Consider the following 26,082-nt stretch of genomic DNA (forward strand, 5'->3'; position numbering starts at 1 on the left):
TCCTCCTTCTGTTTTGATCAGGGAGCTCCGTGATGCGTTACGGGAGAAATCACCTTTGGATTTTTTCGGGGTGAGATCTGGCTTTTTTGGGAAGGTTGTCTTATTTACATGTTAAATAATTTTAGTAAGTATTATGTAACACTTACGGATGGCAGAGGATGATGGGGACTGTAAGCTAGAAGCGGAGATCGCTGGAGGTGAGTACTTGCGCATGTGCGCTACTTAGCAGATAATGCATTGTAGCTGAACAGGCAAAGGAACCGGGAGCCGGGAAACTCGATCAAATCTATAGCGAAGATTCGGAGGAGTCTGTAGTTTAAAAGGTATAATTTAATGCTTGGTAAGTATAACAGATTAGTTAACAATAAGCATTTGGGAACATTTAGATCTGTCTTGCAGGATAAATAACACTGTTGTTGCAGCGGGGGAGCAATTGCTCTTCCATGTGTGGCTTGGCCTTCTTGAACGAAGCAATCAGCTTCTGGACCGCGATAGCACCAGGATATACTTCTTTTACAATATACATTATGTACAAAATAATTTAAATATATATATATCTATGTACAATAATAGTGTTTTGTTACAGGCGTGCAAAATATAGCAACATTAAATATTAATTAAATACGAGGTCATGGAGTAGTGGCACTGGAGCCGTGCACAGCAGAGTCGTAGGTCTGGAAGCTGTAGGAGATGATGGTATTCGCAGCGGCGTCTACGTGTCCACAGGCGGAGAACTCGCCTCCGTGATTCGGATGTGAACAAATAAAGTGGCGGGCGGAATCCGGGTGCCGTCCTTAGAGAGAAGGTGAATATGACGATAGCCTGGAGCAATCAAAACAAAAACAACGCGTGGTTAAGTACGACATCATGTGATTGACCTACCGAGCCATGTCTGAATTATGGTGTCCTGCTGAGGAGAAGTTGCCATTTAGTGGATAAGCCCCTAAAAGTTTTTGCGCTTCATTATATTCCAGCCGTGTCATAGAGCTGGTCTGTTGTGTAGAAGTGCGGTGGAGCGGATACGATGTTTCTGTAACACCAAGTATCTCACCGGATTTGACGCTTTTGAAGGGCAAGGTGTACTGTCCTATGAAGTCATTCCTTGTGGTTTTATCGTAATCTTCCACGACGAACCTTACGAGCGCCAGTTCCGGCACGTGGATTTTGAACTGCAGGGTCTCATACCACATAGGGTTAAACCCTACGAGGAGAAGGCACAACAAATAATAGGATGAGTTACCCAGAAGAGCCGGCATCTTGCCCGGCCACCGAAGTGACATCGAGCACTAGAACGAGAGCGCACATGGGTTCTAGACAGCTGGGTCACTCACCGTTATTTTCTATATATTTTGTCTCCTGCTTGGCTTGGTCCATAGAAACGCCAAATATTTCGACTCTCACCAGAGGGTCCACGATCGACCCCTCTTTGCTATTTTCAACCTTAGGCAGCTGCTGGGCGCTGATGATCTTCATGATTCACACGGAAAGGAGTTCAGTTTGTCACAAAAGGACATTAAATCTCTGATACAATGTAATATTCTCATTACCCAGGTTTCTGCCCCACCTATCCGCCCTGGGGTCTGTTTCTCTACAGTCTTTTAGATTTTGACCCAGAACTTATCCAACTTTTTTTTTTTTTTTTGTAATACCAAGTTTACAATTATCCCCCCCCCAAAAAAAAAACACGCAGTGAAAAAATGTCACCTGTATCGCAAGGTTGACGACGGAGTATCCCTCGGTGTCCTGAGGTTGGTCAGGATTAAAGGTGGTCTCCACGTGTCTCATGAACCGAGGCTTCAGAACGTAGCCGCAACGTCCGTTCTGCTGGAAGAGTCCATCGTTTAAATCCATCTCCACTCCGGCTGTCTGGAAATTCAGCGCCACTGGGTGGAAAAATACGACAGAAGGGCTGGTGGGTCGGGGTCCCAGGGATAAATGGGGGCTCAAAAGTGACAAATTGGAGACATTGTAAAGGGTTTGTTCCAGTGTTCCATCTTTTACTATGAAACACTCAAAACCAACAAGGGACGCATAATATGGAGAACAGTTGATGTACAGAATAAATAAACCGTTATTTGACTATAATTCCCGTGATACGGGGTGTTTCGATGAGTACCTCCGTTCATGGGTGTTTGGAGAACATACCCATTTGGCATCCGACGTTCCACATCTCCTGCGGGTTATAGTTTGAAGAGTCCGTCCTGAGTCCCGTGGGATAGATTCGGGTCAGCTGCCACGCATTGTGACGGACAAACTCGTTACCTGGACAAAGACACTAATTGTGAAATAAAAGGGACCCAATGCAGAAAATGAATTGGGGGCCCCCTACTAACAAAATTAAGTCATTTTCATGGCAGGGGGGGTAGGCTGCATGGCGTTTCATACACTAAGTTCACCTGGTTCTCGGACGAGTTTCCTGGCTTTGTACTCGGTGAAGGAAGACATCTCGTAGATCCGGTATTTGGCTCTCGAATGCTTGAAGCCCTCGAAGGGAACGCTCTTGCAGTAAATGATGCAGTCAGACAGTTCCTGGGAGAGGCGATCTTTGCCCTTCTAAAGAAAAAGGGGGGAAAAAAGAAACGCTCACAAACTTGACGGTTCTATGAAAAGATCTCTCCAGCTTCAAGGTCGCAGTGATTACAATGTAACCCGTAAGACTCCGGGATGTTCTTGGTTACTCGAGATCGTGCGGATGTTTTTCAAGAAGTTTAATACATTTACAAGTCCGTTGGGCACCTGCCTTTGACCTTTCCATCTCGGCGCTGTCCTCCTCCTCGGACATGTCCCCCGTGTTCACGTCTTCCTGTGACTCGTCCGTTTGATCTTCCAACCCCCCAATCTTCTTGCCTTTTAAAAGTATCCTTCGCCGGAGTTCCTGGAGAGAACACAAAGAATTCTAGAGAAAGTAACCCGCGGAAAAAGGTCAATGAAATGGAATCTGCTTGGACTTCTTCATAACTCTCAGCTTATCTGACTCTGTATTTCGTTCTATAAATATTTTGGCCATGAAAAGGTCATGCCGGCTGTCATCGCCTCTGGGAAGGAGAGTAATTTATATCTTCAAAACTCAATTTTGTGATGTTAATAATTTGCCCCAAAACACCTACCTACCTCTACAGAGGGTAACTGCGTGGGCACCTTTCCATCTAAGGTCTTGGTGACCAAGGTCTCCCCCAAAATGCTTTTCAGGTGCTGAGCCATGACGTCCTGCTGCTCCACCGAGCAATGGTTCTCCAGGGACAAGATCACCGGGTACTCTGATGCCTGTAGTAGAAGACAGATCAAAGACATCGGGCTGGATGATTAAACGAGCCGCTGATAATCAAGCCATTCATTCCATGATTAAAGGATAGAATCCTGGAGCTCTTATTCTCAGTTGTGTCCTGTGGCTGTTGTTGAACACCCAAAGCCTGTGCATAATGGGAGTTGTAATCCCATAAGGGATATCCATACGGCTCCTGAATCTAAGACGAGACCAAAGACTGATTAAGGTTTGAGTCGTTACAGCAGGACAAACGGGCAGACTAGACGGGGGCCGGATGGGGCCGATCTGCCTGCAGGCAGCCCTGATGCCAATCAATACAATTTATTTAAAATCAAAGCAGACGCTTGCATCGCCGTATAAATCTATATACGCAGCATAAACCCGTTCATTGTCCTTTCAGGCTGCTTTTAATGTCCTTGTCCAGACGCTCATATATTTTTCATGACGGAGGAATATTATTGTTCCACTCGCGGAACTCTCTATCTAACCTCAAACCTCCCCCAATGGTACAAATACCTTGATCATACGAATTCTATAATATCAATATTATATAATATTAAATTCCCAACAAAAAAACAATTACTGTTACTTTGTTTCTCTAAGATTTCCCTTTTGCTATTTGAGGTCAGGAAAATGAAATATCCTTTTTTGGAGAAAAAAAAATCTTCTTACCAGTATTTGTATGGGTTTGCATGTCAAATTTTGTCTAGTAGGTAGCGATAACTATGGGACCCAATAAGTTTGATGCATAACAGGGTACATTGCTGAGATCAGGGGTACAGACCCAGGGCCGTAGTGCTTCGAGCGCCTATGGGTACCCTGGGACTTACTCTCCGTGCCTCATACAAGTGATTGCATTAACAGCAGACACAGATTTTAATGAACCCCTTCATGGTTCAGTTACACACCCTGAAAGCGTACTTATTGATGGCTGAAATCACATCTTTGAACAGGATCTTGGAGGTAAACGTGTGCCCGTGATACACAATGGGCTCCCCATTCGGTCCGTCCCAGGTGTCGACCTCCACGCACCGGCAACCTCGCTTAAGTGCCCTGGGGGAATAAGGATATTAGCCCCTGGTGGTTTAGCTGAAGAGGTAACATACAGCAGTTTAAAGGGTGATATTAAAGGGACATTACCGTCCCTTTAATTGTCCCATTGTTTGGGCGTCTAAATGCTCCAGAGCATGGAATAGAGTCACTGGCCCTTTAAAGAAGATCAGAACTTTTTAACAAGGATACAATGTCTCTTGAACTTCTCACCTGATGTACCCTTCCACACTGCTTTGACCCCGCAGCTGATCCTCCATTAAGTACGTATTGTGAGAAGACGAGATGAAGTAGTGACAGAGGGGCTGCGTCATGTCTTGGAAAATCTGTTCATGCGCCACGTCGAAGACAGATCCCTCGGAAGAGCACAAGTAGTTTAGGAACCCATCGATACTCAAGGCGTGGAGTTTCTGCGCTAAAGATGGATACAAAGTTTACAATCGAATGAATCGAGATTTCATATTTAAAGATGAATCCGTCCCCCCCCCCGGGTTCTGCTCATGGTGGTTGATTGTGATGGAAACTCATCAACAAATAGACCAGAGCTACACCTCAACCAATCAAAAGATTTCATAAAGTATTGTGCTTTTATACAATATTTTTTTAAAACATTATTAATACAAAATAACTTTTTTAGCCCTAATATCTCCATCCAAGTTAGTGCCAGCACAATGTCTCACCGGTTTCCGAGGGCTCATATCGAGCAATGAGGTCCATCGCAAATTCCTCCACGTTTTCTCCTTCCAGTTGTTCCTGGCGAAGAAAATCCACAAACTCCAAGAGGGTGAGTTTCTTGCCATCTTTGGAGAAGTCCTGGAAGATCTTCAAGACTTCATCACGTTGGGTCAAAGCTTTGTAAAACAGCACAAACTCCTCTCTTTCGAGGGTCCCCGACTCCGATTTATCCGCCATCTGCAAGAGATGGGAAGAAACCAGGAGGACTTTATGCCCTAATTGGGGTCAGAAATATCTATGATCCTCTTCTTCATCTGTAAAGTTTTTGACGCTGTAATACTACATAATTCAAATAATCTGATGTTATAAAAATATTGGATGTATATGTCTGGCAGGGAACGATATTCCAGTCTTCATCATACCAGATGAGGCAGGAAGGGCAGTTAAGTTGTTGAATTCACCACCAACTGAAGTTACCGCGACATATTCAGTTGAAACAACTAAACAAAGGTTAGATTCTAAACAAAGGCAGACGTTCCATTCCAGGAAACATCTAAAACTCTTTGGAATTAAATAGGTTTTTGGGGGGGTTTTTTGGAGAAAGTAATTGTAGACTTCACAACAAAGCTGGGTAGGATGAACAGGGAGGACTGGTTTTCATTTCTAGCTACAATGTGTCAACGTTACCGCGAGCCGTACCAGAAAGAGCCGGTATGCATGGTGCTCGTTCATATCCACGTTCATCATCTTCAGCAGGTCTTGGACTTCCTTAAAATTCATCCGTCCGTCCTTGTTTTTGTCGGCCTTCTGGAACCAGTCACAGATCCATCTGAGCATCGCCTTAAGGAAAAACCTCAAACTGCGTCTTTAACCGGAGAAAGAGGTCCTGCTGAAGCTACGGCGACCTTTCCAGTGACCTTCCTTTACTAATTCCCCCAGAACCCACATACCTCAACTACTTCGACAACAAGATACATTGTACCCGTACTTTCTTTTTCTTTAGTTTGCAGATGAACACAATTGAAACTAGTTAATCAAAAGAGCTCTTTTAAGAGGACCAGGACCTGAGTGTATGTGTGAGTGCGTGTGTGTGTGTGCATGAGTATGAGTGTGTGTGCGCATGAATGTGTGTGTGCTGCTGACAACAGATACACAAGACAAGAAACTCACACTTGCCCAGGGATCAGTTATCTACCTGCAACCCTTTCACTTTTATAGACGTGATCCTTTCCTAGAGAATGATTGAAAGGATACTGATCCAATATCTCCTTTTGGTCCATCTTCGTAACAGTATCTATCAGCTTTTCCAGGCCCTGGATCCAGCACTGCGCCTCCTCCGGGGTGTTTGCTATCAAGTCCAGGTTTCCTCTCCGGCCGTGGAAGACGATGGTGAAGCAGAGTTCAGACGGGAACTCATCTGCGAGGCTCTGCAAGATTTCAGACTGGTGTCCCTCCCGCACGGTCTCAATGTCGCTAATGGAAACTGGCAAGAGAAAGATGGATTTAACTGGGATGGGGGCAGAGAATGAAGGGGAATCGTGGTGAGAAGGGAGAGTATAACACAGAAGGCCTGAGACAAAGAGAGGAGGGCAGAGGAGGAGAATGAATGAGGAGCCTAAGAATGAGCACAGTGGAAAGGGAAGGAAATGATGGAGGAAAAGAGAGGGAAGAAAAGGAGATGATGAAGAAAAATAGGGAAAAAAGAAGATAATAGGAGAGGGAAAAAAAGGGGAAAGGATAAGAAAGAAAAAAATGGAAATCAAAGGAAAGGAATGGAAAGGAGAGGGTGGGAATGTAAAGGAAGATGAAGAAATGAAAGGAGAAAAGAAAAGGATATGAATGAGAAATGGAATCGAGGAAGACGAGGGAATGAAATGAAATTAAAAGAATAAGGAAATGAAAGGCAAGAAAAATAATGAAGAAAGGAATGTGGGAAAGGATAGAAAAGAAACGCACAAGAAAGGAGAGGAGAGAAAAGAAGAGAAGGGAAGGAAGGGAAGAAAAAAAAGGAGAAAAAGGAGAAAGGAAAGGATGATAAACAGGAAAGGGAAGCAAAGGAGAAGTAGAAAGTAATGAAAGTGCAGAACACGAGTTCCACACTCAGATAAACAGACTTGATTTATTGAAATAATTGTCGGAAACAGACCCTTAAAATTGTTTGCGTTTGGAAGTAAAGATCTGATTTACCATAAGTCTGACTATAAACGCCGGCTTAATAACGATGCCAATCGCTCAGCAATAAATCATACAGATGTCTGCGGCCCAACCCCCACACAACATACTCGCTGCATTAAGTGCTGACCTTGTGTGGCCTTACTGCCCACAATAATTCTGGCGCGAGCAGAGAGGTCCGGCGGGCAGCAGCTCGCTCTTTACGGGAAATCTTATCTGGCTCTAGTCTGATACTCGACTTAATTTCATGGTGGTTTTTCTCTTGTTCTTTGCTGATCTCAGCTTTTCCCCTCTGATACCGCAGGGCCGCAGGGATCTCCTTTATACAACCCCCCCACAAAAAGTTAATAATGACTAAGTGACTACTGCATGGAAAGCGTTCAAAAAGAACATTCAAAGAATCGATAAGCTTCAAACATGCCCCTGACTTCAGTGATGAATATCGGGGAGTGGAGGATAACAGACAGGCGGCCCCCCGGCGTTTCAGATGCTGGGGACTTCAACTCCCATCATCCTTAGAACAGCTGGAGTTTCGAGTGCCTGCTTTCGGGTTTTGTAAGTCAAGTCTAACTCTAGCAAGTACACGTCTAATCTAAAAACCTGAAAGGTTAGAAATAATTGCCATAAATATCATTTATTGAAACAAAACTGGCTTTTGGGGTGTGCAGCTGGCAGGAATGAGGTGGTTTGTGACACGCAGCAGACGCTCACATGTGGACTTGGTGTTGCCCGTCTTCTTGGACTTGTACCAGATGGTCATGCAGTCCTCCTGCAGTTTGAAATATCTCTGCTTCTTCCAGCTGCGGGATTTCACTTTGCGCATGATCGACCCGGTCTGCATCTGCTGCAACTTCTCGTCCAGCTGCAGTCCTGCCAGGGCAAACTGAGACACGTCAGTGGGGGGGGGGGGGGGCGCAACTAACACCGCGCCGGGGGTTCACTCTGTGGGGCGGGAGGGTAAGAACACGAGGCCGCCAGGTTAAATATTTAAATCATTACGGTAAATCATACAGTCCCCCCAAAAAAAACCTAAAGGGAAACCACGGAGGGATCTCTGCCATAAAGCAAACAGCAAGGAGAGGTTTGCGGATTGGGGGTTGTGCCCATATGTCACATGACGGCACAAAATGGCCCCTTCCAGGTCAACATGTATTATAAATTACTTCTAGGCCCAGACTGGCCACCTGGACACGTGAGCATAAATATATAATATATAATATATAATAGAAGTAGCTGTGGGCATCATGCCTTAAAGTGCCAGGGCCACCTCGTCATTGCCAGTCCGGCCCTCGCTGCGAGTTGACTTGGGTCAAGACGACTTCGACTATAGTCCGGTTTGTCACTTTAGTAAATAGATCCGATACTCAGTTTTTAGGTCGCCCCATTTCAGCAGATACTTACGGGCGCTGCACGGAGACGCCATGACAGGAAGCTTACGATCTCAGGTCTCCCAGCATCTGCGGGAAAAATAACTTCAATGCAACATGGAGTTAACAGCCCATATTTCAACAATACCTTCCCAGACCCATTCTCCATGTTCTCCTTTATTCCAACATGTTACGGTAATGTAAGTTTTACTTTACTGAGAGGGTGGTAGATATGTGGAACAGCCTCCCAGCAGAAGTGGTAGAGGGTAATACAGTGAGGGTATTAAACATGCATGGGATAGACATACGGCTCCTGAATCTATCACAGAGTCTATAAATCAAGAATCAGGAAGAAAGCGGATATTGAAGAGAGAGATTGTACAGCGCTGCGGAATATGATGGCGCTATATAAATTAGTGATTAATAATAATGATAATAATAATAGAGAAAACAATGCTAGAAGTGGAGCAATCAGCAGGAACATTCCAATGGTTGCCATGGTGATTATTCTTTGTTTATACAAAACTATTCTGCCTGCAACAAATGTATCCGGAACGCCTGATTGTTTGTTTATTTTTTGCTACAATGTTTTTAAATATTTTTAAACTTAAATATTATGCAATATTCCTGGTCATCCTTTTCCTCTCCGCTTCTGACCTCATCAAAGAGCAATACAGGGGGAAAAACTCAGCAGACAGACAGAAAAATGTCCGTATAATTAGTGCTTTTTAAACATTTTAGGATATTTATCTAATTCTTTATCATTATAAAATAAAACAGACGTATCGTTATGGTTGTTTTCTAATGATTATTGCAGATTCGTGTAGATTTAGTTCCTAAATGATAACTCGGGTCTCCGGTGAGGCTCACGTCCAGCAGTCCAGTGACATCATTATTATTTATTGTTGGATATATCGCCGTCATATTCCACAGCGCTGTACAATGGAACCTACTTGACTGTAATAATTACCTTTAATAATCATCTCGGTGCCAGAATGAGGGTTAAACACAGAAGCGGGGAAGTCTCGGCGGAACCCATGCTGTTCTCCCGCGGCCCAGGTCGGGTCGATCGGGTCGGCTCTCGGTTCTGTCTGATGTAGCCTCCAAGCCTTAACTTTCTGGAAGCCCTTCGCCTGGGTCTGACCCGCGGTGATACTCAGACAGATCTGGCTCCCTCCCAACCCCGAGGATTCCTCCTGGATCACATTTCGCCCACTTAGGTAACCAAGCCCTTTAATGAGCTTTCTGCATCACCTCCGCCTTTGTGTCACTTAATTAGGATACATATAGTCCCGGGGCAACAGAACAGGGCCAGCCGTAACGCAGCGTGCCGGGCAGGGTAGTAGCGAGTATATTCGGAGCTCGCATCCTACCCTATTCCGCAGTGTATGCATCAAGCATTTCAAAGATAAGTGGAACAGCCTCCCAGCAGAGGTGGTAGGGGGTAATACAGTGAGGGTATTAAACATGCATGGGATAGACATACGGCTCCTGAATCTAAGACGAGACCAACGACTGATTAAGGTCTGAGTCTTTACAGCACGAGAAACGGGCGACTAGACGGGGGCCGGATGGGGCCGATCTGCCGGCAGAAACCAACATTTATGAAGCATGCTGCGTTCTGTGATTTGCAGAATCGTCCAATCGCTGGCTGATAACAAACTCGCTGCGGATAAAACAGCCGGAATTAAATAATGCTGCAGGATATTAATCTGCCGCTGAGACGTCCATCCGCTCTACAGCTACATGAGTTTGTGGCAGCTGGCCCGCTTAGTCTACACTACCAGCTCTGCTGGAATACCGTTCTAGGTATCCACAACATTTTCTGTAAAGCAGCACTGGTGCGTTTGGCAAGAAACGTCCGATTAAAGGGTTAAAGGATCTACGTGGAGGGATGATATTCCACCCCGCGGTGTCATCGTACAGAAGGTGGCCGTAACACCGCGGCGTTCGGAGACGGGGAGGATCCGCGAGTCTTACTATTTCCCTCCGCCGTAGGGCGTTCGCTAGTCCTTTTGGACAACAAAGTGTTAAACCCCGGCCCCTATAAATATTGCATCCCCCCCCCCAGTGTAACTTTCCTTTCCGCCAGTAATCGAGAGTAACCTGATAATGTTTTCGGTGGAGGTTTCGGCGTCTCTTCATTTCGATTTAGATTGCAAGCTCTGCGTAACAGGAAGCTGGGTGCATTTATTTAATCCCAGACGTTATTGTTGCCCCGTTTACTGTGTTCTGTTCCTCAGGGGCCCCAGCTGTGGCCCTTTATTGGATAAACTGAACCTTTTAACCAATAGCCCCCCCCTCCCCCATCAAGGTGGCACAATGTTCCCAAGTATGAACTTATCAGCGGTATCCTCCACCTGTATCCAAGCAGGGATTCGCATTACCTTTATATATATAGCGCCAGCAGATTCTGTAGCGCCGTTACAATGTGAGGCAATAAAATCTGCCCATTTGCCCGTAAATCCTGAGAGTTGTGTAAAAGCCCTGAGACTCTGACGGGGCCGTTCTTTGTATCAGATATCGCAGGGATTTGCCCCGAAAGTGGTCACATTTCCCACGTTGCTGACCAGCACGTGTAAATTGCTCCCCCCTGCAGGACGTGGGGGGTATAAACTCACAGAGGTTATCCGTTATTCCTGCTTGAATGCAGGTAACGCAATTAAATCCCGGTTTTAGAGCCATTTGATTAACACCTTTGATGAGTCACTACATAGAATCTTCACAGTGGGCTGTTAAAGGGTTAATATTTCGGCTCATTTAAGTCCCCAGCCATCCGCATCGGCCATTATCCACGGAATTACACGCATTGTAGATTGTAAGCTCCTTTGAGCAAGGCCCTCCTCGCCGTTTATTTCTGTAAATCCAAATATTTAATTGACTTGTTACATCGCGTCTCCTCCTTGTGCAGCGCTGCGGAATATGACGGCGCTATAAAGACGAATAAATAATTAGCAGTAATGTATGGGGTGCTGTGATGTATAAATGTAACACGCAAATCACGATAAGAGAATAAAGGGTTAACGCTTTTAGGGCCAAAACCGCTGATTCTCCGCATAGAACGTCTGTCCGGCCGGCCACGCCCCGCCACGATGACATCATCTGATGACTTACAATCACCGTGACGGTGAAGAGTGATAGGAGTGATTACACTGCGTCCTGCAATGAGATTCCCTGCGTGGCCGGCCTAACACGCCATGCACGGAATCCGTTAACCCTTTGAGAGCCACAGGCGTGCGCAGCCATGGCACTTTGCAAAGACCCCCCCCTCCCCCCCATGCCTTAATGCATTAACAAGAGAGACGACCGGCACGTTCTCAGCGTTATTTACGGATAATAAAAGGGGATGTTGGGCATTAAATGAGCAGCAGAAACCCACGATTCATACTGACACTCCCAGTGTCACAACACACAACACGCACACAACACACAACACACACCACAAAACATACAACACACAACATACAACACAAAACACAACATACAACACAAAACATACAACACACAACATACAACACAAAACACAACATACAACACAAAACACACAAAATACAACACGCACACAACATACAATACACAACACGCACACAACACACAACACACACCACAAAACATACAACACACAACATACAACACAAAATACAACATACAACACAAAACACACAACATACAACACGCACACAACATACAATACACAACACGCACACAACACACAACACACACCACAAAATATACAACACACAACATACAACACAAAACACACAACATACAACACAAAACACACAACACGCACACAACATACAACGCTCACACCTTCACCAGTCGTTGGTCTCGTCTTAGATTCAGATTCAGATGTCTACCCCGCGCACACAAACACACAAACACACACAAACACACACACATACACAAACACACACACATACACACGCACACACAAACACACACAAACACACACACATACACACACACAAACACATACAAACACACACACACGCACACACACACACGCACACACACACATACACAGACTATTCTGACAAAGCCTTTAAAAGCTTAGAGACTTTTTCCTCCATAAGAAGATCGGGGTCTCCCTCTGATCTCTTACTGACCCAGAAAGTCACATGACGCGGAGACCGCCGGGGCTCTCCCCAAATCTCAAATAAATGAATCGAGGAATTCAGGAAAAAAGCCCCCGATACCAAATACAAGCAGGGACGGGGGGGGGGGCACGGGGGTATCAGTCTAAACTAGCAGACCCTCTCCAAATGTGTTACTCTAATGCCGGTCGTCATGGAAACTTTGACTTGTCATTTTTTTACAGATACCCTTAATTAAGTTACCTGCATTCAAGCAGGTATATCAACTGCAACACGCTGGGAGCAAAAGCACCAACTGGGATTCCTACGCATGATCACGGCGGGGAGAATAGGAAGGAGTCCGACCCCTGAGAATCTGCCCCTTCCCCCCCGAGACCCTAAGATTGGGGCAAAAACCCTGAGAATTCCCAGGGAAGGATATTATTTGGGGGCGAAGTGTAGGAAATGTATAGGCGGAACATACACCTGGGAGCATCCACAGAACACAACATATATACATATATATAGCAGCGCACACGCTACACGCAGTATACACACCTTTACACGCAGCATCCCTGGGGTACTGTACCTGGGTGTGAAGCATCCCTCCTGCAGACAGGTGACTCTGTGTTTCGGGGGTCCCTGGGCTCCCCTGTGGCCCCTGCTCCGCAGCCTGTGCTCCTTGCTGTGTGCGCCGTGTGACTGAGCTCAGGACGAGCTCCCGGACTATTATTATCCAGCCCTGCCCATTCCTGGACTCATCTCCCTCCGCTCTTAAAGACCCACTCCCCACTCCCACGGAGTCCTGAGTGTCACTCCCCCACTCCCACGGAGTCCTGAGTGTCACTCCCACGGAGTCCTGAGTGTCACTCCCCCACTCCCACGGAGTCCTGAGTGTCACTCCCACGGAGTCCTGAGTGTCACTCCCACAGAGTCCTGAGTATCACTCGCCCACTCCTACAGAGTCCTGAGTGTCACTCCCACGGAGTCCTGCGTGTCACTCCCCCACTCCCACGGAGTCCTGAGTGTCACTCCCACAGAGTCCTGAGTATCACTCGCCCACTCCTACAGAGTCCTGAGTGTCACTCCCACGGAGTCCTGCGTGTCACTCCCCCACTCCCACGGAGTCCTGAGTGTCACTCCCACGGAGTCCTGAGTGTCAGTCCCACAGAGTCCTGAGTATCACTCGCCCACTCCCACAGAGTCCTGAGTGTCACTCACCCACGGTGTCCCACCTAGGGGCTTTCCAAATCCTCACATATTAACCCTTTTATAGCCCATCACACAAATCCTATTGGCTCTCGGATGGTGGCAGTGAAAATGGTCAAAGCGGTCCTTATGAAAACCGTGACCTGTCAGCAGATATTCAGAATGAAGTCACCTGTATTCAAGCAGGGATTCCAGCTGTGATATAGGAGAAAATGATCAGAGAGAGTGATAGATAGATAGATAGATAGATAGATAGATAGATAGATAGATAGATAGATAGATGATAGATAGATAGATATATGATAGATAGATAGATAGATAGATAGATAGATAGATAGATAGATAGATAGACAGACAGACAGATAGATGGATAGATAGATAGATAGATAGATAGATAGATGATAGATAGATAGATAGATAGATAGATAGATAGATAGATATATGATAGATAGATAGATAGATAGATAGATAGATAGATAGATAGATAGATAGACAGATAGATGATAGATAGACAGACAGACAGATAGATGGATAGATAGATAGATAGATAGACAGATAGATGATAGATAGACAGACAGACAGATAGATGGATAGATAGATAGATAGATAGATAGATAGATAGATAGATATATGATAGATAGATAGATAGATAGATAGATAGATAGATAGATAGATAGATAGACAGATAGATGATAGATAGACAGACAGACAGATAGATGGATGGATAGATAGATAGATAGATAGATAGATAGATATATGATAGATAGATAGATAGATAGATAGATAGATAGATAGATAGACAGATAGATGATAGATAGACAGACAGACAGATAGATGGATAGATAGATAGATAGATAGATAGATAGATAGATAGATGGATAGATAGATAGATGGATAGATAGAAGGCGGTGGATACTGGAGCGATTGTATAAATCAGGCTCAGAACATGAAATCTCATGAAACTAAACAATTCCTTAGAAAGGGTTAATGATTTTTCAGGTCATTTTCTTGCTGGATTTCGGATCAGAAGAAAGTGCATTTTTATTTCATTAAATTAAAAGGTTGGTTTTTGCAGATTAGTTGATGCCGGGAGGGAATGAACCGAAACCGCTATTAATGGGATGAACGGAGTGAAAGTTCCGTGCGAGGTTTATTCGGTGAAAAGCGGCTTTTAACATCGTGAGAGGGATTGGGTCACGAGAAGCTGATGTCACTTTTTTTCACGACCGGGCGGCCCCTGGGTTTTGGTAAAAGAGAAATATCACTTTTTTAATAATAAATATTATTTAAAAAAATTAAATAGATAATAATTTATTGATATAGTTAATGTAATAAACCAGGGGCCAGGCTGGGGATGCGAGGCGGTTTCGGCACTCTAAGGCCGCCGGCGGTCATGTGACGTAAGTGGAAGTTATGTTTTTATACTCAGTTTGCCACGGGTACCAGATGAGCCGCCCATTCATCGCTGTATTTAGTTAATCTTTCCCCCTACCACTGTATCGGCAAAAATTTGTATAAATAGAATTACCTTTTTTTTTTACGTTTGTTCTGGACACAATATCTTTTTTGCTCCAAAATACCGATTTTTACACATAGGATGTTCCGCTTTTTATCACATAATCTCTCGAGCGTCCAATTCCAGAAAAAAAAAATTATTTGTTGCCGCAATCCTAATGTTTCAAAAAAAAATTGTTCTTGCTTTTTTTTTGTCTGTCTCATCTCTGCAGATCACCCCGAAAGCGTTATTTCCGAACCCTAAAGCGGGAGAGAATGATGAAAGTCAAGAGTCTCTACCTAAAATTTCTCAAAATGTTTTCAAAATGTTTTTTTTTAATTCTGGATGTTTCCTTATCACGCTGTGAACTGAATACATATTGTTTTAATTATGTAAAAAATGTATAAACGTTTCTAAGCAAAGAGCATTCTGTCTGGCGTAACAATTTTCCGATAAAAAATCCAAAAATTAAAAAGATTAAATATAAAAGTTTTTTTCACCAAGCTAAGTCACTATTTTACCCATTATTTGTCTATTTTGCCATTTTCTATATTTGCCCGGATGAAGACCTAGATAAGGGGGTAGAAACGTTGAGATGGGCCAAATCCTTTATTTTTCAATGTATTTAGACTCTTTTCGCTGATTTGGCCGCACCGTTGGCGCTGTCTCTGCCGGCGCGGCGTCGAGGCGTGGCGGTGTTCACGGATGCAGACGAGCGTCACGTGGAAAGCGGTGACAATGGAGCGGTCTGCGTGTCGTCTGTACGCACATTCTCTCTCTTTGGAAACAGAAGCTCAGACGTCCATCATGAACGTTGTTTCTTTAAAATATTAACGAGGCTCGGAAAGCCGATCCGGCGCGGGGCGCTTGTACGAGCCGGTGGGGAACATGGAAGTCACAGAGCCTGATGGACACCGGACCGATATCGAGGTCAAGGAGCTTCTGTCCTCTGCGGACTCCTGTGGCTTTAGGCCAGCCGCCGGCTTCCGATCTCACTGTTGGGGGGCCGCATTCTCATGTATAAGAAATAGGCGGTAATCGGAGAGGGTGGGGGGGGGGGGCTGTTACGTTAGGCTGAGATATAGCGGGGCTTCTCACAGTATGGAACCCGATAGGAACACAAGTGAAACACGAGGACAGAAAGTTAATTGTCTGGAATTGATACCTGAGGGAAAAAAAAGGTCCGGGTAGGACGATAATAAAAGCGGGAGAAGAGAAATCTGTCCTCGTGGGACGAAATACAGTTTGGCAAATTATGTCAGGCCCTTGCAATATTCCAAATACCGACCAAAATCGACTATTCTTGGAGTTGTATTTGGAGCAGGAAATTCCTAAACCTTGTCGCACTTAGGATAGGATCTGCAGTCAGATCGGCCCCATCTAAAATGTTTTTCCTGCCACAAAGACTCAAATCTTAATCGGTCGTTGGTCTCATCTTAGATCCAGGAGCCATGTGCCTATCCCATACATGTTTACACTCCCTCTGTATTAACCTCTACCACCTCTGCTGGGAGGCAGTTCTACAGAAGTGAAAAATGTCAAAAGTACCAATATTCCATTTAAATAATGAAGTATACAAGCTCTAACAAAATCAATGAAAACATAAGATTGTGGGTGTAAGAACACTATCAGTATTATAGGAAACCTATTTTTATTATTAAAAAAAACCTCTATTAATGCCTTCTAATTTATTTTTGGGAATGTTTTGGAAATTCAGCAGCACTAGGAGCGATGCATCTAATGCTGCATTTAGTTTAAAAAGGTACTAAATTCGGCAGAGTAGGTGGAACGGCCCCTTTAAACTTGGTGGTGAGGGTAGTAGGTATGTCAACGATGTATCAGAATGTATTCTTTTGGGATACTTTGTAACCACTTTGTGAGCCGATCAATTCAGTCACATTTTTTTCTTGAAAACTATCCATAATCAATTACTTTACAGAGTGGGAAAAACAGAGTTGAAAGGGAGACATCAATTGCCTAAAACATGTTTGAAAAACCTTATTAAAGACTTAAGAGTTAACTATTAAAGACCTGAATCGGTTTTTTTCTTATACTTTGATAGAATGAAGGTCTTCCGAACAGATGCAGTAAAGGCACGCGGTGGTAACGTCTCCCTCCTGCCGTAGTAACGTCCGTCTGAAAGGCTATTCGAGGTAAAAAGCATTTGCTGGAGCGAGGGCACGGCTGTGACAAACGCTCAGATATAACATCTTGGAGTCCAGCCCAACTCTCATTATGCTCAGCCTGCAAATCTACACACACCAGAACACATTCTAAAGAGACATCTGGCTTTATCGGGACAATAAAATAAAATTCTAAAGATGTTCCCGATCATCCCCGTCAGCGTGGTTTTCCGTGCCAGTCATTCAGCGATATTTTAGTAGGAACTGCTTTAAATATTGTATTAAATAAAAAGCCTGCTTATTCTTGCAAACATATTTCTTTAGGCTTTAGGCCATTTATTTTGTTTTCCACAGTCATCAGTTGCAGTTTAGAGGTCTATACATTTATACCAGCTTATCATAAAATATACTTAAGGTGTATCCAGATCCAGGTGAGTAATTAATATAGTAACCCACCATGAAAGCCGAATGCAGGGACGTGTGGCACCGGTTCCAATTAACGCCACGGGGGCTGTTATTTCGCCAGCGGGCACCATGCTGTACTACTTGGGTGCTGCGCCCTTTAAATCAACCTATATTAGGTTATTCCGGGTGTGAATTCGCGAGCAAACAATCCCTGCCCGCCCCTAAACATGTTTTTTTTGATTGTATCACAGACACTAAAACGGATATTTATAGGCAGCATTCAAATGTTTAATATCCAAAATACAAAAATCCCTCCTGATTTACAGATTTATCTGTGCTCTGAGAATAATTCTGTATGCAGATAGTAAACGTTGAGTGAATTATTGGAAGCCAATATGAAATCCATTTACAGAAAACGGCTCTGTGATGACACGGCCATCATCCAAATTGCCCATTTCCAATTAATAAAAGGGACATCAAAAAGTTGTAATGTTGGAGTGTATTCACTAAACCTACTTCACTGCATTGGGAGACCCACATGTACCCTGAATAATGCATAGTAAAATCAGCAAGATCCCACAGAATATTAATGTAGAGTGTTCGAAACTCTGGTCTCTTAAGGGTGCCCAACTGAACACATTTTTAGACTCTCCTCACATCAGCACAGAAGGGCCACCTCTGTATATGACCGGTCTATACGTGATGGATAATTTAGATCGAACAAAAAAAAATAAAAACATATAACTGCACAATGCCTTGGAAACAGCTGCATTTATTAAACCCCTTTTGTTTGGTTTAAGACCGCACTGGTACTGAATGAATGGTCGCTTTCAGAACGTGCAGCCTAAAAAAATGTATGTACTTTTAACCTGTATCATATTCCAAAAAATATAAAATATTTTTATTCCCAAATATTCAGACACAGTTGCAAGCATGAGAGAGAACGCGGAGGAAAAGCAGGCGGCGGGAGACGCACTGAATTTCAGCTACAAAACAGTTCCAGGGGAGACCTGCTGACTGCATTACGGTTTATTTTATTGTAAACTTTGGAAGTCAGAAGATACTCACAGGACAGAGATCAACCCCACCTTCTCCCTCAAGTTTTTTTTCTCAAAAGGAAATACAAAACACTGAAGCAGTCATGTCTTGGTCAACAAGAAAACTATAATCTTACAGTCCATGTAATGCAGCTGTAGTCCTGTATTTTTGCTGGTGTAGAAGCCTTTATCCTTCTTCAGGATTACGGTTATGTTACTTTTAGATGTCATGCAGGCACATCGCAGCCAAGAAGCAGGCAAGATTACAACCCATGTCTTAAAAAATCTTCCATAATCTTCACATTTATCATTGGACTTGCTCTGCGTATGTGTAACGGCCGCACCACATTCCTCCCTGCTTGATGGGAGTGATTATTGAGGAGGGAGAGGTATTCCTCTGGGGTCAGTTACTTGACCTTCTTGCAGGTTCTTAACCAACTGTGCCAGCCAGCGTTTGGTTGTGGTGTCATCCTTCAGTACTTGGGCAAAAGTGGTGTCTTTTAACTGGTCAGGAAGGCACTGTCTCAATGCCTCTCGTGCTCTGCAACAGGTAAATATATATATGTTAAGCCCTGAGCCAGTTGTAGAGGAGACAAAAACATCATGAAACTGGAATATCACAAATATATTCAGAGCAATATACACAAACAGAGATATTTACATGGAAATCACTTTGGAATTTACCTTGGGTTGTCAGATAGGCGAAGATAGCAACGGACGACGTGCTTCAGCAGCCTGGCCGATGGCTCTTTTGAAAGCTGCAGCACCATTTTACCCTAAAAGTAAACAGAGGCTTATTGAGGGCGACACGAACACACAAAATACTTTCAGACAGATTCCAATTTACAAGGTAGCAAAGCGCAGTGACAGTTTGACTATTAGTAAACCTGCCCCTTACAGCGCAAAGTGTGAATGGCAAAAACACGACGTTATCCTTCATAAAAGCCATTGAAGGGATAAAGCTGGTGTATCTTACACAAAATAAAAGGGCGCCAACATTATGGAAACAGCCTTACCAAAATCATAGCAACATGAGAAAATCTCTCATATGTCTGGCAGATGTAAGCGAGGCCTGTATCGTCCAGCAGAATCTTCTGAAGGATAAACGTTGCAACCTTAAAAGAAAAAACGTAAAGGGGTTGGTTAAAAAGCAATAAAGGGATAAGCAACATAAGAATGTGACTAATAAAATAGCTTGTCCAGTTTCATTTAGAAAATAAGTAGTGCAGAAAAAGAAAACATTTTAATTATCATCATCGACAAATATGCAAATGACTGGTTTACAGAAATTAGGAGGAAAAAAACCAAAAAAACAAGACATGCTTTAGGGGGCCTGGCAAACGGTACGGTGTAATCAGACGCCATCCTGATAAGCCGTGGTACAATTTGATATTAAGAAATTCTACACTAGCCAGGAAGGAGACAGGAAACTGCAAAGTGGTGGAGATGGTAGAATTGTCTAATTAGTGGAAAGTAACAATTAAGAACAAATGGGGAAACTGTACCGTTTTGGAGAGCTCGCTTCCAGACTCCATAATACGCAGGCACAGTGGGATTATCTCTGTGGTCAGAAGGAAGTTTATAACTTCTTGTTCATCTGTCTTCACAAGTGCTCCTGGTACAGATAACAAAACAAAACAGCATAAAATACCATCTTTGGTGAAATCCTAGTGCACTTGAGGATGTTCCATCGGACAAAATTATTATTGTTACAAGAGAAAATATATCTATATGCGCATCACACAGATTTAAGAACAACGACTAAGAAAGAAAATACATTTTACAAGTTATACAGAAGAGATTTACAAATTGGCACGCAACAAGCTCTAAAAATCTTCCAGAGAGAGAATGGTTAAATTTCTATTTGGTCTATGAGATTATACGGATAATCCACAGCCTGGTAATGGCCATAGTAAGCAAATCCTTTCGTGTCTTTGTGCTGTTCAGCTATATTATCCATATACCTAGACTGGAGAAGCGTCCGTAAGCTTCCAGAAAACGGTGTCTGGCACAAATTGTATAATAAAAATAAACGCTGGGAAACAAAGTCGTTTTTTGAAGAAACATGTTACAGAACATGCCGACAATTTATAAAATTAAAGCTAATCTGTTAATACCACACGAGATATCGCACAGCAGCTACTTATTTGTAGTTGCCATTGCTCATTTCTTACCAATGACTCCAAGGCTGGTAAGTCGCAGATATTCAAACGGGCGAGTCTTACTTACGGTGTGCAGGAAAGGGTAGAGGAACAGAGGGATGTGGGCTGCGAGAAACGCAGACCTGAAACAGAGAGCCGAAATCAGTCAGAGGGAAACAGAGTTAATACGTTCTGCCGCAGTTGACCTCTTTCTGCCAACCACATCAGACAGAGATTTTGGCCGATTAAATTATGCGAATTAAAGTATTATACACAAGAATCCATGTAAAGACTTAAGTTTAGCAACAGACAAAAACTCAACATTTCAGCTACAGCAGACACAAGTAATGCAGCTGACAGCAAAGAAGGAGCTGGTTTTTCATTTGCCTTTTTGAGGTGAATTGGTCTTTGGAAAATCAGCTTTTGCACAATATATAGTGGGTTTCACTACGTCAAAATAGCGATATAGAAATATCTGAACTTTGAAGGTCATCCAGAAAGCAGGTGCACAGTGATATAGCCCCGCGCCGTTTCTAAGCTATATATAGAGCCAAGGGACAAGATAGTCCACACGCTACAGAAGTGACGCATTGCTAATCACCGACGTTGGATTGGGCCACAGAACTCAGCAGGGACATATAAAGTGTATGTAAAGATGCTTTCTCTAAACATGGGGAACTTGCAAACTTATGACAAATTTTTATTTAATCCATTATCTACGTGGATCAAGTACTGTGACCAAAATTTGTGGTTTTAAAATATGGATTAAAAACAGACCATTCTTTGGAAGCAAAATGGTTTTAATCATGCCTTTTCTCCCCGTTTTATGAGACAATACTATACCTGGTTTCAGGGTGTGAGGCGACACACTGCAGTAGTGCAAGGGCATTGCAGACTCTGTTAGACTGATGAGCTGTAAGCGTGGGTGGGTTTATTGATGGATATATATTTACAATTTCCTATGGACAAAGAAACACAAAACGTACAATTGGATTCAATCCGATGGCAGAATTTTCACATTAACTGTCCAAGAAAAGCCAAATACTGTCAATTATATAAAAAAACACGCAATATTTACTGCAGTGAGTATATTAATTTCACAATGAAGGAAATGCTATAATATTTTAACAGAACAAACAGAAAGCATGCAGCAGGAGGAAATTCTATATAGTTTTTTTAGGTTTCACGATGCAACCTTCAAGGAATCATTTTGAATTTACATGGAGACCTTAAAAGGGCTTCAAGTTTTCAGAGCACATAGAAAAACAAGCCTTTTGTGATTAGAACTTGCCTTTCCAAAAACACAGATTGTGTGTGTTTTGCCTTTATTTAAGTTTGGAGGCTCCTTGTCAGCTGCAGATGCAGCAAACAGGAGCGGGAAGCACTGAATGAGCGGAAGATGGGCGGAACTAATTTTATTGGCGCGTGTTGCCAGGGGACCGCATTACTAATGGTCCTCGCTACTGGAAGTGCTCCCTTTTATCAGGCTCAGTCTGGATCCTGAATACCTAAACCCGATTATAGGTTGCACTGCTGATTTAAATTTTTTTTTTTTGTGTGTGTGACCTATAATCGGGACAATACAGTAATCAGGCATAATACGGCCGTTTGCAGAAATCTGAACATACCTGTAAAAGTGCAGCAATGGTGCCGAACGAGTGCCACAGCATGGGTGCGAGGTCTGGGACGGACTCCCGCTTCTTGCTGAGCTCCAGTAAGGCATTCTCACGGGTATCGGGACTCGACAGCTCATTGATCCATTGGTAAATCTTCTCTCTGTCCACCTGGGCTAGTGCGGTCGGCACAGGCTAAAGAGACGAGAGGAATGACTGAAACCCGGCAGAGATTCGAGCAAACACCCCAAACGCAACATTAAAAATAAAGGGAAAAGCCGTCTGATCTTTCTGCCCGGAATACCCCGGAATTTAAAAAACGCGGCACTAAAATTCATGGCAAGATTTATTTTTTGGTATTTCGGGCACCTCGTTAAAACTTAAGTTCCACGAACATGTGCAGAAGTTAAAAGTTATATTATAAATAAATACTAAACGCGTCAGGATAGCTTCTTTAAGCATTGGGGATAAGCTTAGCTTTTCCCTGTACGGAATATGGCTGTAAGTCTGAAAACAAAAGATAAATCCGCCTATTATTCCAAATTACTCACAACCAGAATTCTGATGTTAAAGCCTAATATGTTAAATAGAAACATAGAACCTGCCTGCAGATTGTCCCCATTCGGCCCCCGTTCTTGGATTCAGGAGCCATATCCCACGCGTGTTTAAATCCCCTTACTGTTTTAGCCTCTATGACTTCTGCTGGGAGGCTGTTCCACTTGTCTGCCACCCTCTCACTTCCTTCTGCTACATTGTTTCTTTATCCAAACAACAACATTAAAAAAAAGTCTATTACATCCCATCTTATTAATCACCCAATTAGCCAACAGGCAACTACGTAACCAAGAGGCTTCTAAATCTTCTGAAGTTCGGGGGCAGACAGAAAACACAGCGTTCCCCCCGGTCTCGGCTAAGTTTCGAATGCTAAAGTTTTTACTCAAAACATGTTTCAAAGCAACAGTTCCACTGCCGTAACAAAGCGAGCTACAAACGTACCATAAATAAAAATACATTTTCTTTACATTAATAAATTAATAAAGTATAAAAAAAACTGTTCCTGGTAACGCCGAGTACATTAAGCCTTATGGGGCGAGTTAATGTGCCATGTAGTTAATTACATGTATGAAGCGGTTCTCATGTATGAGGCGCTCCCAGTATCGTTGCCAGATGTTTCCACTCTTAGCAATAATACCGTATCACCCCATTCTCCATCACCTCCACACTTTCTTTGCACCCCACTAGCGTCATAACAGAATGCTCTGGGGCAAATAAAAGTACCCTTTTAACCCCCTGAGAGCCACTCTGTGCCTCAGATATAAGTATAGGCTGAGTGTGATTAACCGTTACAAAATTGTAAAACCATCGGTTAAAATTGTGGACCTTCTCCCAACAGGCTATACTAGGCCTCCAGCCGCAGCTGGTATGAGAAGACCGGGTTACAGTATACACGGCAGAGATCAGGCCCCTCTCCCCCAGGGTAGGCCCAAGCCGGCTTCTTTCCTAGGCCTCCCTGCCTGGCCTCCTCGTCACTCGAACCACCGTGCATAGCCTATCGTTCCCACCCCAGCTCCCTCCCGGGCCTGCCCCTCTCCTCACCGCCGCTGTGGCCAGGCTGTGCATGTTCGGAGCCCGAACCCAGGCTCTGTACCGCTTCCTGCTCCCGCGCGGGCGACCTCTGACCCCCCCCTTCTCTCAGTCACCACAACAACCGTAGCACCGCCCTACAAACACGTCATCGCGACCTGTGACCCTTGACCCGTGGGCACTCTCAATACAGATATCATTTTGATTATTTATCCACATTATTATTATTTGAAGTCTTTCTAAAATAAAATATCTGCACTAAAATTAGTAAAAAAAAATCGCTGAGAGATCGCGAAGGCACATATCGTGACGTCATCGGCATGCGCGGCGCACTGACGTCTTTCTGCCTATGCTCCCTTCAGGCTGTGGCGCTCTTTCTAGTGTGAGGAAGATTGGGATTTTCCCGCCAATTTTTCTCAGCTGTGACAGGAGCCAGGACTTGGGAACTGTGTGAGCGGGGAACGGGCGAGAGGCGCCCCGAGAAGGTGAGTCTTCTGACCCCGGGGGCAGCGAGGAGGGGGGACGACATCCACTCACACTCAGCTTACAATGTAAGCTCTATGGGACATCCGCTGTCTTTTCCAATGTATAGCTGCCTAGCGCCCCGTTTGTAATGTCGGTACTTCTAGATTGTAAGCTCATGTGACCAGGGTCTTTCTTATGTTACGTGAAGAGCAACTTGTTGCGTTTCTGTTTATTGTACAGCGCTGCAGGATATGATGGCGCTATCTAAAACATTAAATCATTTATACAGCAGCTCTTATTTGTAACTAGCATTAATCGTGCTGTAAAATGGGGACTGCTAAATCCGTCTATTAGAACAAAATAAATAAGTGTTTTTTGTGTATAAATATAATCACAATATGTTGGCCTCCTGTCTCAGTGGGGGAGGGGAGTGGACACTAAACTATGAGAAATAGAATGATAAAAATAAAATCTGTAGGCTTGTTTTCTTTCTGGTGTAAAATGACATCAAAAGTTGGATGTGGTTCCTTGCTTTCTATTTGCGATCTAATATCATTTTTGTTAGTATTTCTTTTTGTATTCCTGGGTTATTTAATGGCGCAGGAACGCAGATGTTAACTAAACGGCGCTATTTCTTTACCTTGGACCTTTACTGTTTGCCCTGGAGTCTCAAGGCTTTTCCCCAATCTCAGGGTGAAGGGGCAGATTCTCAGGGTCACACACAGTCTGGAATTGACCCCTTCCTACCCCCCACTGTGATCATATATAAGTTGGTGCTTTTGCTCCCAGTATGTCATGGTTGATATCCCTGCTTGTTTGCAGGTAACTCAATTAAGCGTATCTTTAAAGTCACGGTTTCCATGGGGACCGGTATTAGATCCATTCGGGTAACACATTTGGCGAGTTGTTACATAAAATCTTGACAATGGGCTGTCAAATGGTTAATATTTCAAGCGCCTCAGTCAGTCGGTTTAGAAAGTTCTCCGGGTATTCCTTGGGTTGCTCCTGATGGCCTCTCTGGTTAAATGAGTTTTGATTTAAAAACTCATCCTTTTCAGGATACCCGATATTTACAGACTGCGCCCGGCTGCCCCGTTACTCTGGGTGTTTCGAGGCTTCTGGGCAGTAATTTTTGGCATAAACAGCACCCTTTATGATCTGTCTGGAGCCACCTTAGCAAAAGCCTGGCAGCCAATCACGCTGTATTTATTTATTTTTTTAATGATTTTTGTTTTACTGCTCTGTACCCTGAGGCTAAAATTGCAGAAACATTTTTGAGTTCGGTTTGTAGATTATAGTATTCATTTCAGATTTAATACTTTTATCAGAGGGTAACTCCGTCATTGTGGATACAGCTCTGTGGCTTTTGTTTTAAGTGTGACGCATTCCCACATTGCGTTGGGGG

The 26,082-nt window shown here is 43.7% G+C and overlaps 2 protein-coding genes across 3 annotated transcripts; both read right to left on the reverse strand.

Annotated features, from left to right (window-relative positions):
- Positions 1-712: 712 nt before the first annotated feature.
- Positions 713-8,585, reverse strand: LOC149281274 (1-phosphatidylinositol 4,5-bisphosphate phosphodiesterase delta-4). Its single transcript, XM_089499455.1, has 15 exons — positions 8,564-8,585; positions 7,874-8,032; positions 6,245-6,473; positions 5,690-5,819; positions 4,996-5,227; positions 4,529-4,730; positions 4,174-4,318; positions 3,112-3,264; positions 2,741-2,875; positions 2,397-2,553; positions 2,146-2,262; positions 1,705-1,883; positions 1,332-1,467; positions 1,052-1,201; positions 713-822 (listed from the first exon to the last, which is right to left on the reverse strand). Exons 1-15 carry the CDS (start codon positions 8,583-8,585, stop codon positions 713-715), a joined length of 2,256 nt encoding a protein of 751 aa, XP_089355581.1.
- A 10,661-nt stretch (positions 8,586-19,246) lies between these two features.
- Positions 19,247-24,248, reverse strand: LOC149281275 (CCR4-NOT transcription complex subunit 9). 2 transcript variants are annotated; one of them, XM_089499500.1, is made up of 8 exons: positions 24,225-24,248; positions 22,644-22,823; positions 21,859-21,974; positions 21,049-21,158; positions 20,380-20,489; positions 19,891-19,989; positions 19,559-19,650; positions 19,247-19,415 (listed from the first exon to the last, which is right to left on the reverse strand). In XM_089499500.1, exons 1-8 carry the CDS (start codon positions 24,246-24,248, stop codon positions 19,247-19,249), a joined length of 900 nt encoding a protein of 299 aa, XP_089355626.1. The 2 variants fall into 2 exon arrangements, with proteins under 2 accessions (XP_089355626.1, XP_089355625.1); XM_089499499.1 differs by having other exon boundaries at positions 19,247-19,420; positions 19,558-19,650.
- Positions 24,249-26,082: the final 1,834 nt, after the last annotated feature.

The sequence above is a fragment of the Sceloporus occidentalis genome, unplaced genomic scaffold (genome assembly GCF_023333645.1).
Source record: "Sceloporus occidentalis isolate IW3139 unplaced genomic scaffold, rSceOcc1.0.p SCAF_136, whole genome shotgun sequence".
Taxonomy (NCBI): domain Eukaryota; kingdom Metazoa; phylum Chordata; class Lepidosauria; order Squamata; family Phrynosomatidae; genus Sceloporus; species Sceloporus occidentalis.